We start from the raw sequence: 12,363 nt of genomic DNA on the forward strand, positions 1-12,363 counted from the left end.
GTGTTCCCCACAGCTTCAAAAAGGCTGGGTGGGGGTGAGGAGATGAGTTGTTCCTGTGGGGTACGTTTCCCTTTTCTATTAGAGAGGGTGGGTGTGTTTGCTGCTCACTGACGGCCTGGTGACGAGTGGGTTCTAGCAGAGATCTTTTCGATTTTTGTCAACTACTCCCTAAAGAAAGAGATTCTTTTATTCATTCTTATTATTTCTCCTATTCATTTTTAATCTTTATTTCTATGTATCTTAGATTAAAATTTATAAGCCACAAAATCATATTAACATGTTCATTTGAATCAAAGCATAAAATAAGACTTCTCTGGCAAGGTAAATTTGATTTTGAAAATGAAAGCTAGTTTTATAAAACAAGTAAGAAATTTATCATCTTCATAGGTCGAACAGCAAAGTTTACTAAAAGTCTAAATATTAATAGAATTTTTTGTATTAAGAGGAACATATTTAAAACTACATTTATTATTTTAGAAATAATAAATATTCTGGGAAAATATATTTTACAAGTATCTAGTTTACAATGGCAACTTTAGAGTTACTAAAACTCCATTGAGTTATTAAAACTATAGTTATTAAAATTCTGTATAAATTTATTTGTGTATGTTTTTTTAAAAAATGTTTGCTGGCTCCTGTTCTAGAATCCCATTCTCAACTCCCTACACTGTGCTGCTCAGTCAGTAACTGGAAACATGTGCGACCTCAGATATTTCTAAACTGGTAAACGCAAGTTTAAGCAGCAAGGGAAGTGAATCTTCTTGCCCTTCAGATTAGTAAAGATATTTTAAGTCTAATAAAACCCAGCATATATAAAGCCACAGGAAACGATTTGGAAAAGTGACTATTTGGGGCACTGGAGAGATGATTCAGCATGCAAGAGCATTTGCTACTCTTGAAGGGAACCAGGCCCAGTTTTCAGCTCAGAACCATCCATAACTCCATTCCAGAGGATCTGACCCTGTTCTGGCCTCCGCCAGCACCAGGCACACATGTGGTACAAATACACACATGCAGGTGAACCCTCATATACACAAAATAAATATTTTATTTTATTTTTTTGTTTTTGGAAACAGGGTTTCTCTGTGTAACAGCCCAGGCTGTCCTGAAACTCATTTGTTAGACCAGGCTGGCCTTGAACTCACAGAGATCCTCCTACATCTGCCTCCCGAGTGCTGGGATTAAAAGTGTGCACCACCACTGCCCAGCAAAATAAATAAAATGTTAAGTGATTGTTTTCTTGGATTATTTTTTGGGAATGACAATTAGCAATAACCTATGCACATACTTTTGCACTAGAAAAAAATCTAGACTATAAATCAAACTTTAAAAAATGGTTATACCTATGGGCTGCAGAGATGGCTCAGAGGATAAGAGCACTGGCTGCTCTTCCAGAGGTCCTGAGTTCAATTCCCAGCAACCACATGGTGGCTCATAACCATCTGTAATGAGATCTGGTGCCCTCTTCTGGCCCACAGGGATACATGCAGAATATTGTATATATGATAAATAAATATTTTTTTTAAAAAAGAAAAGTATGGTTATACCTAAAAAGTTCTTCTAAAAATATTTGTTTTTTTATATATAAATGCTTAAGTTATAAGTATGTGCACCGCATTCATTCGGAAGTCCATGGAAATCAGAAGAAGGTGTTGAGTCCCTTGGAACTGGAGTTATATGTGAGCCACTATGTGGATGCTGGGAACTAGACTTGGTCTTAAATACTGAGCCACTTCTCCCATCCTAAGACATCTTTTTAGGTTACTACTTCTAACACATGAGATTGGTGTGTGTGCATGTTTGCGCGTGTACAGGGATGGGGGGGTGTCCAAGCATGCATCTGTGGAGGCCAGAGATTGATGCTTGCCTCTATTGGCCTCCACTTGACTCTTTTGAAGGAGAGCTTCTCACTGAACTAGGAGTTCATTGGGTGGCTAGACCGGCTGGCCAACAAAATCGTGAGCTCTTCCTGTCCCCATTTTGTCCTCCTACCCACTAGGCCCGTGCTGGGATTATGGGCATCGGCAGCTATGCAAGTCTTTACCAGGGTGCTGTAAGGATCCAAACTCAGGTCCTTGTGCTTGCTCGCCGTTCCCTCTGCTCACTGGGCCATCTCCCCAGCCTACACAGAAGATTTAATAAGTAAGGCATTTACCTAGGCCTCCAGTTAACATCATGGTAGCTCAAGTCCAAAATGAACTAATTATTTTGGGGCTAGTAAGAGGAAATCAAAGCAACTGGTGGGTGACTGGATTAGATGGAACGTGATACTTAACTCCATTCTAAATTCACCGCGTTGGGGTATTAGGAAATGATTCTTAGGCTAGTTAAATGGCTCGGTGGTTAAGGGTGCCTGCCACCAAGCCTATGTCCTACTGACCTGAGTTTGATACCCAGGACCCACATGGTGAAAGGAGAGAACCATATCCTACAAGTTGTCTTCTGACCTCCGCATGCACACTGTGGCACATGTATACAACACATACAGCAAATAAACCTAATTTGAAAAACTAAATGATTATGATAGACCATATCGTATATCTCCCTAAGGCAATGCATGGTTACTTTTGATGGCATCCACAAGTAGTTCCGAGCTTCTCAAATGCCTGCTTTCCAACTGGAGCTTAAATCTCAGAGCAATCTAAAGTGTGAATTACTGTGTCTGTCTTTAAAATTTAAGTTGTACCTTTTTATAATACATATAAATTAATAGTGCCTCATGGAAACAGAAAGCAAAGTCCACTTCACCTTTGCTGTATTATAGTCTCAAAACTCTTACCCCCCATGTACAACCACTGATTTGGTTGTGACCCTGTATACCCAGCAGCTCTTTGTTGACAGGTGGTAATTTAGCTCCTACGGCACTCAGGTCTCTCGAAACATGTGGTTGACTGTCAGCTACTGTGCTGGCTGGTTTTATGTCAGCTTGACACAAACTAGAGTGGTCTGAAAGGGACCTTCAACTGTAGGGCATTTTCTTAATCATGATGGATGGGGAAGGGCCTAACCCAGTGTGGGTGTTGCCATCCCTGGGTTCTATAAGAAGGTGGGCTGAGCAAGCGATAGGAAACAGTCCAGAAAGCAGCACCCCCTATGGCCTTTGCATCAGCTCCTGCCTCCTGGCTCCTGTCCTGTCTGAGTTCCTGTCCTGACTTCCTTCAGTGAAGTACTATAATGTGGAAGTGTCAGGCAGATAAACCCTTTCCTCCCCAAGTTGTTTGCGGTCATGTGTTTCAGCACAGCAATAGAAACCTAACCAGGACAGAAAATAGTACCAAGATAACGGGGTGTTGCTATGATAGATCTGACCATGTGTGTTTTGGGGAGGATTGTGGAGTGACTTTGGAACTTGGAGCTGGAAAGTCACCAAGTGTTCAAAGCTTTGATGAACTGTTCTGTGGGAGCCTGGGAGAAAAGAGAACCGAGAGAAATACAGACAATGAAGGCCTGGTTTGTGATGCTCCAGAGGGAGGTTTGAGTTATCTGGGGCTGAAGACTCAGCTGTGCTTGGCAAGAGACTGGTGCCACGGAAGGGGAATCTTTGCTTTGCTGGGTTAACTGGTGCTGGTCAGCCGGAGCTGAGGAAACAGCAGTGATTAAGAAGAGACCAGCTTCACTGGAATCTTCTGGAAGTGTTTCCTGAGAGTCAGCACAGAGAAGCTGTATTCCAGAAACAGATACGGTTGTACCCCACTCTGGCAGCTGAACTTGGTAGTTTGTCACCCAGGTGGTACTGGTTTTGAAGGCATGAAGGGGTCATGGAGAGCAGCGGAGGTTTGGCACTGAGAGAAGCAAGTGAAGGCACAGCCTCAGTAACAGTCAAAGGCCCAGGATTGAAGGGGCCGCATAGAGAAGATGAGCCAGGAGAGGCTATTGATGAAAGTGCAGCCTAGTTGCAGCAGAAGACCCAGCAGTTTGGAGATGCCAGCAAGGACCATGAGAATAGTGGCAGTGGAGTTTAGAAGACACGCTGTGTGTGCTGCAGAGGGATGAGCCAGAGAAGTAATCCAAGCCCCTTGGAGGAGCCCAGAAGATGTAAAGAAATCCAAAATTATGGGACATTGTCTTGGAGTTTGGTTTTGCTTTCTTCAGATGGTGACCATACCCTAGTTCTTCCCCCTTGAAGTAAGAAATTATTTAATTTTGATTTTATAGGAGCCAACAGTTGAGAGACTTGAACTTTTAAAGAAATTTTGGAATTTTACAAAGACTTTGGATTTGAAAAGAGATTGAATATTTTAAAGATTCTGAATATTTCAAAGAGGATGACTTTTTTAGTTATTTTTAATAACTGTGGGACTTTTAAAATTTGAAATGTTTATATTGTTCTGTTGGTATTCACATGTGATCTCAGGGATGAACAAGAAAGGAAAAGTTATGGCTTAACAGCGATGGGTCTATGTGTCAGTCAAGTTGACAAGGGGTTAATTGTGCTGTCTACTTTTATGCCAACTTGACATAAGCTAAAATCATCTGAAAGGAGAGATCTTCAATTGGGAAAGAAAATGCCTCCATTAGATCTAGCTGTAGGGCAGTTTCTTAATCAGTGATTGATGGGGGAAGGCCCAGCCCATTGTGGGTGGTGCTATCCCTGAGATGGTGGCGCTGGGTTTTAGGAGAAAGCAGGCTGAACAAGCCATGATGAGCAAGCCAGTAAGCAGCACCCCTTCATAGCCTCTGCATCAGCTCCTGCCTCCAGGTTCCTGCCCTAATTTCCTTCAGGGATGGACTATAATATGGTCTATCATAAGTCAGATAGACCCTTGCCTCCCCAACTTGTTTTTGGTCATGGTGTTTCCCCACAACAACAGAAACTCTAACAAGGACAGCTATCAACAGCAGCTTCTAAATAAGAAAGGAAAGTCGGCAAGAGAGGAAATGTTGATGTTATTAACTGGGCAGCTTGTGAGATGAACAATGGGAAAGCATCAAGTTAGGAGGTCAGAGCAGACGACATACACATTAAGATTCTGAAGGAGAAATCTCAGCATGAAGATAGGTGTTTACTTCATTGCCACAGTCTTGGCAAACTAAGTCTTGAAAAATATATTCTTAGAGTGAGTTCTTGATATCCCCAGTGCATGGTGTATTTATTTTCTACTATTTAGTGTTTGTTTGGGCAATACTGGAGATTAAACCAAGAACCTAAGAATACGAGGCAAGAACTCTGCAACTGAGTTATATCCCCAGACCTGTAGTGTTGGTGTTTTGAGATAGGCCTCTCTGTGTAACCCAGGCTGGCCTCAGCCTTACAAAGGCTAGAGACCAAGATGTGAACCATCGCAGCTAAGGCTGGAATATTGATGCTCTCTCTATCCCAGCTCTACTGCTGTATTTTATCTCAACACATTAATTTTAGCAGTTTCCCAGTGGGTACAAAATACTGAGAGTACTTAAGATAATAAACATCTAGTTGTCGGTCTATTTTCAATAAACACTTTGCATACTTATTTCTCCTCTGTGGAATAATGCATGTATCGAAGAAGAACATGAACTTTGGACCCAGTTTATTCAGGTATCAGCCAAGTCAAAGTCAAATGCCTTTAGCTTTACTGTAACAAAATCAGAAGACTCTTTTCTATGTACAGTGCAATGTTCATGAACTAGGGTTACAGATTGGTAGGTAAAAGTGCTGGCTGCCAAGCCTAGTGACCTGAGTTCAATCCCTGAGACCCATATGGTGGTGAGAGAAATATATCCTTCAAGCCACCCTTTAATATCTGTATCTACACACGCACACACACACAAATACATACACAAGATACATATAAAGCTATTAAGAACGTGTTCATGCAAAAGCTCTACAGAATCCACTTTAAAGGTGTATGAATTTAGGCTGTTTCATCATATTCAAGTCTATCAAAAAGCATAATATATTTCTATAACTCTAGAAATCATACTTGTCATTTTCAAGTCTTTGCTTGATAGTGGTTTGCTGCCTTTCCTTACCTGTAAGGTTGTATTTTAATGCCTTGATTTTGACATTCCAGTGCCTTCTTAACGACAGCTTCGTTTTCTTCTGCATAAACAGAACACGTGCAGTAAACAATTGCTTGAACTTTAGAGACTGCAGTGAGAGAAGACACAATTACAACGGTGACCCAGTGCAAAGGACACACCTGTACCAGCGCAGACTGCCAGGTGTTGACAGAAACGATTTCCAGGGATGCTTGAATATCTCCCCTGGATTTTTAAATTTAAAATGACATTTGTTTACGTGTGAAGGTCAGAAGACAACTTGCGGAAACTGACCCTCTCCTTCCACCATGGAAGTACTGGGCATCAAACTCCATTCATCAGGTTCAGAGGCAAGTGCCTTTACCTGCTGAGACACCGCACTGTCCCCTGAATGACTCTCCTGTACAACAGAGCTTGTGTTAGCACTGTAAGCAGTAACCAGCAAGTAAAGTCAATTCAGCTAGACTGTCCAGAGAAATGAGAGCCTGAGCATTGTGATCAGCCCAGTTCCACACACAAGGAAATAAATACAGCATACTATCATATCAGCTCATGAGCTTCAAGGGTCTGGAAACAGACATAGTTGGGAGACATAGTTCTGTGAACCTGGAAAAGAAAACTCACTCATTCTCAGAGCTCATCTATGAAACTAGCAAATTCCAGACCTGTGATTCACTCATTCACTCAGACTAATTGAGCACCTACCACATGCCAAGTGTTTTTCTAAGCTTTGAGATATCGATGAAAAAGACATTAAAATCTGCCAGTGTGGAACTTACTTTCTAGTAGAGGATTAAAAAAAATAAAGCATGATTAGGAAAACAATTTAGTGATAAAATGAAGCAGGATGGGTAACAGTTTCAGAGGACAAAGTGCTATTTTAAGTCATACAGAGGGCTGGGGAGGAGATGGCTCAGAGGTTAAGAACACTGGTTGCTCTTCCAGAGGTCCTGAGTTCAATTCCCAGCAACCATGTGGTGGCTCACAACCATCTATAAGAGATCTTCTGGCATGCAGGCATACATGCGGGCAGAACACTGTATATGTAATAAATAAATAAATCTTAAGTTGTAAAAAGCATTGCTGATCTAGAGGACTGTGGCTAGACAGGATCAGGGGGCCAACCATAGCTGCCTAAGGAGAGGAACAGCCAAGTATAAAGTGGGTCCAGCATTCCAAAAACTGTCAGGGGCCCCATCTGATCAGGTTATAGGGAGTGAGGAGAGAGGAAATGGCAATGAAGTTAGAAAATGCAGTCTGGGGATGGAGAGATGGCTCAGCTGTTAAGGGCACTTTCGGCAACAGATTTGTGGATCACTACATGGACTGTAGATTTGCACCGCTTGAAACCCATTGACTCTAACGATTTCATTCTGCCTGCGCTGAGACGGTAGCGGACTGTGGTAGAAGTAGGTAGGCAGATCAAAGCCATCCGGTTATCCTGCAGAAGGTGTTCACGTGGACATAGTGAAAATAATAGAGGCGGGCGTCCCCAGGAGTCATTGAGTTACAGCTTTCCTTGGAGGTCTACTGAAAAGACAGTATGGGGGAGGGGCTGCAGAACTTCCGTTTTGCACCTTTTAACTCTGAGAAGCTACCATAGAGGGGGTTCTTGCTCGCTCTTGTTCCAGTGGGCACAGAGAGAGGGCAGACAAGAAGACATGAAAAGTTACAGACACCTGCAAACCAGACATGAGGAATGACCTTGGGGCTTCTTGGGATCACTGCCTTCACCATACGATGGTGTGGGTTTGGACGATTTGGGAGCAGAGACCTGGGAACAGGCTGTGAGATTCAGATTCCCCGGGGAAATGAGGAAGCTTGAGGCCCTCCCCTTGTTTCCTTGTTCAAAAATGACAGAGAGCTCAGGGAGAGGACTCCAGAGGACGAAATAATCAAGTACACAGTGAGGTGATTAGGAAGTCATAACCAGTCAGGCAACATCCAAATATTTTAAAGGCATTTTCATAAATATTAAAAGAACTGGACCATCATTCACATTGTTGGTTTCAAATGGAAGTTGGAGTCATTTCTGTCAAGAATTGGAGCCAAGCCTTAATTAATTACTGTGACTAACATTGCTTTATGGGGAAATTATACAGTTTGATTTACCATGTATTTCCCAAAAATGTGAAGTGTCTTAATCTTGACAGTTACCAAATATTGTTTTTTAGCATGATAAAACAGCCTATGTCATTAAAATCCTTTGTTTTTATTGCACAAATGTATGGTGTACATACATGTATACACGTGCAGAAGCCATGCGGGATGGCAGGTGGTACATCTTACCACTCTCCTTACACGCGTGTGTGTGTGCAGAGGCCGTGCAGGATGGTAGATGGTACATTTTACCACTCTCCTTACACGCGTGTGTGTGTGCAGAGGCCGTGCAGGATGGTAGATGGTATATTCTACCACTCTCCTTACACGCGTGTGTGTGTGCAGAGGCCGTGCCGGATGGCAGTGGTATATTCTACCACTCTCCTTACACGCGTGTATGTGTGCAGAGGCCGTGCAGGATGGTAGATGGTATATTCTACCACTCTCCTTACACGCGTGTGTGTGTGCAGAGGCCGTGCAGGATGGTAGATGGTATATTCTACCACTCTCCTTACACACGTGTATGTGTGCAGAGGCCGTGCCGGATGGCAGTGGTATATTCTACCACTCTCCTTACACGCGTGTGTGTGTGCAGAGGCCGTGCCGGATGGCAGTGGTATATTCTACCACTCTTCTCCGTATTTCCTCAGACAGATCTCTCAATGGGCCTGGAGCTAGGACAGCAGCCAGCAAGTCTCAGTGATCCTCCTGTCACTGCCTTCGCCAAGTTCTAGAGTCCAGGCACGTGCACAGCCATGCAGGTTTTTGCACAGATACTGGGGATTCTGAGACACATCTTCGTGCTTGCTCGGCTGTGCTCTTACTGAGCCATCTCCCAGCCCCACTTCTAAGTTTTTATGACTCTTTATGAAGAGCTTTTAAAAAAATAAAATAAGCTTGGAATAGTCCATTAAACTTTAGGAGAAGTGTGTTACAAGCTTCCTAATCTCCCGCCCAATGCCTTTCACAGCTGTGTCCGTGCTACCAGTTCCAAGGGAAGACTTTCTTCATGCTCTTTTGCCTTGCTTTTCCTTATGAACACTGGAGCATCATTAGTAAGTTCTGTTCTTCAGATTCATCTTTGAGTTTTCATAAGGATGCTCACTTATAAACCTAATATCCAGTTATTTTTAGCACCTGACCCACCAGAGTCATGGAAATATACACTGCAGTAAAAGCCCCACACTCATTTGTTGGTTTACTTTTTGAGACACTGTCATGTAGCCCAGATTGACCTCAAACTTGCTATGTAGCCAATGATAGCCTCCTACCTGTGCCTCCCAAGTGCTGGGATCACAGGCCTCGGCCACCATGATTGGCTAGGATTCCCACAGATGTCGAGATCTCAGCATCCTAATGTGGAAGAGCAACGGTGGCACTCAGATCTGCCTGGTGTGACTGAACTGGATGTGTGTGCTTTAAGATCACTGCTCAGACTTTAAGTGGGGCGATCTAGCCTGATGTAGGAGGGTCATCTGTCTATGTGTTACTTTCATTGGTTAATAAAGAATCTGACTTGGCTTTTTGATAGGGCAGGATTTAGATAGGTGGAGTAGACAGAACAGAATTGTGGGAGAAAGAAAGCAGAGTCAGGCAGACGCTATGAAGCTCCGGTCCAAGATGGACATAGGTTAGAATCTTCCTGGAAAGCCACCACCTCGTGGTGCTACACACATTAATAGAAATGGCTTAATCAAGATGTGAGGGTTAGCCAGTAAGAGGCTAGAGCTAATGGGCCAGGCAGGATTTAAATGAATACAATTTGTGTGTTGTTGTTTCAGGTGTAAAGCTAGCAGTGTGGAAGCTGGGCAGGACAAAAAGCGGCCTGCTCGCCTCATCACTACACTAGCCTTTATCTGTAATTGCTCCTCTCTTCTCTCCACAGCAAGATGCCAAAGCCAGAGTTGGTTTAACTGGGCTTGGCCATGGAAATCTATAATCCCAGAATTCAGTATGCTACAGTACGAGGAGAGCTCCAGACTAGCTTAGGCTTTGAGAGCCTATTGCAAAATAAGTAAATAAATAAAGTAAAAAATGTTTAATGAACTACTGAAGAGTTGTCAGGAACGGACCAACAACAGAATTGCACCCGGTGAGAAGTCACAGTACAGATAGGAAAGGTGAACACGGATGTGCATGAACCGGGTTTGGTGGCATGTACCTATAACACTGGGATGCTGGCAGCAAGAGGAACACAAACTCAAGCCCAGCCTGAGCTACACAGCAAAACTAGGTGTAAATAAATAATAAACAAATGTAACATCATAGATGCACATAATTATTTTGCTTCAGATTAATAAATTATTAATTTATATAAAATGAGTTTATGAGAATAAAACATGTTTTAAAAACTTACTAAATTTAAGCTGTGTGGTGGTGATGCATGCCTTTAAATCCCAACACTTAGGAGGCAGAGGTAAGCAGATCTCTGTGAGTTTAAGTCCAGCCTAGTCTACAGAGTGAGTTCCAGGACAGACTCCAAAGCTACAGAGAAACCCTGTCTCAAAAAAAACCAACCAACCAAACAAACAAAAACAACAAAAACAACTTACTGAGCTTATTTAACCGAACGGTTTATTTGAAGACACTAAGATGGAATTTTGCTCATGGTCCACCTATTAGTGCTCTATTCTACCAATGACTGAAGTGTGTGCACACTGAGGCATCAACACTGCGCTTTAACAACTTACATCTCATTGCGTGTTCGAGCTGTTCGTACTGCTGCTGAGCAAGAATCTCAAGTTTACTTTTTGTTGGACCACCTTGAGAAAGATCTTGAAGTAAACCTGTATCTAGATTTTAAAAAGTAAAGATAGACTTTTCAATACAACACTATAGGAACTTGTCATATATCACTGCTATCACATTATTTTTCAAACAATTATCTAACATTCTAAATTTTCACAGAAAATTCCTACTAGTGCAATCGATAATATTAAAATGCTGACTTGAAATTGAAACATCTATAAAGGTAATTCGTTTTATTACTGTTTTTCAAAGGGAATCTAGAAAACACAATACTAGTTTTCTCCTAGTTTCTAAGAGTCACCAAAAGAGCTTGTATATAAGTCATCTGCATGCTAAATACAACTAACTTGAAGAGCAATACAGGAAATAAAAACAAAGATGTTTTCTCCAATGTTGAAATTGATTAGTTATAATCAACAAATTTCATTAATTTAGAAATCAAAAGTACCTCCATGTTCATTTAAAATAAATTCCACTGGGTTACTGACACCTTGTCCTGAACAGCGGGGCAGCAGCAAAATGACTTTGACGTTCTGTAGCCTTGGATCCTTGGGGTCAATGCTGACAAACGTCTCATAAAGAATCTCAATGTCTGGGAAGGAAAAACAGCCAAAAAAAATCATGTTAAATATTAAAACTCTGGATGCAGCATGAGATTGTAGCTCTTTACTGTTCATTTCCAAATCCTCAGCCCCATAAAAACTAAACATAATGTAATTAGAAAAGGACACTGTTCTCTATTAACATCCCAAAGTTAATCAAGTAATTTTCTTTCTTTTTTAAGATTTTTAGCTGTGTGTATGTGTGTGGTATGTCACATGTGTGGCTGCTCACTGCAGAAGAAGGGATCTCCTGAAATGGAGATTATAGGCTGGTATAAGTAGCCTAGCTTGGGTGGTCAGAACTGCTCAGGTCTTTTGCTACCCACTCTTAACCATGAAGCTAATTCTTCTGCCCCTTTTTTATTAATTTATGTATATGAGTGTTTATTAATTTATGTATGAGTGTTTTACCTCCATGTAGATATGTGCATCGCATACATGCCTGGCTCCCACAGAGGTCAGAGAAGGGTGTTGGAGCCCCTCAAGCTGGAGTTATTGATGGTTGAAATCCACCATGTAGGTGCCAAGATACCAAACCTAGGTCTTTTGTAGGAGCAACAAGTGCTTTTAACCACTCAGTCAAATCTCCAGTCACAATTCCCTTTTATTAATACTTATTTGTTAATATTGTTTATCTATCCTGACTGCTCTATGAAGTGTGTGTGTGTGTGTGTGTTGTTGTTGTTGTTGTTGTTGTTGCTGTTAGAGTCACCTGGGGTGGGGGGCTATCAGTTAAAACATTGCCTCAAGTAGATTAGCTGTGAGAATTTCTTCAGGGGAATCTTCTTGGTTGATGATGTAAGAAGGCCTGGACCACTGTGAGTGGCACCATCCCTAGGCAAGTGGACCTGGGCTGTCTAAGAAACCTAGCTGAGCATGAACCACTAAGCAGCCTTCCTCTATGGTTCCTGCCTCCAGATTCCTGCCTAGAGTTCCTGTCCTGGCTTTCCTTAAG

At 42.1% G+C, this 12,363-nt stretch overlaps 1 protein-coding gene across 3 annotated transcripts in view; it reads right to left on the reverse strand.

Annotated features, from left to right (window-relative positions):
- Nsun7 (NOP2/Sun RNA methyltransferase family member 7) overlaps positions 1-12,363 on the reverse strand; it is a 38,456-nt gene that overhangs the window by 6,440 nt on the left and 19,653 nt on the right. For all 3 annotated transcript variants that reach the window (XM_075943308.1, XM_075943309.1, XM_075943310.1), the window contains exons 8-10: positions 11,255-11,398; positions 10,749-10,850; positions 5,950-6,067 (exon numbers count right to left, since the gene is read on the reverse strand). In XM_075943308.1, the coding sequence (XP_075799423.1) occupies positions 5,950-6,067; positions 10,749-10,850; positions 11,255-11,398 (364 nt within the window). The remainder of the gene's footprint in view (positions 1-5,949; positions 6,068-10,748; positions 10,851-11,254; positions 11,399-12,363) is intronic.

This window comes from Microtus pennsylvanicus, chromosome 12 (assembly GCF_037038515.1).
Source record: "Microtus pennsylvanicus isolate mMicPen1 chromosome 12, mMicPen1.hap1, whole genome shotgun sequence".
In the NCBI taxonomy this organism is placed as follows: domain Eukaryota; kingdom Metazoa; phylum Chordata; class Mammalia; order Rodentia; family Cricetidae; genus Microtus; species Microtus pennsylvanicus.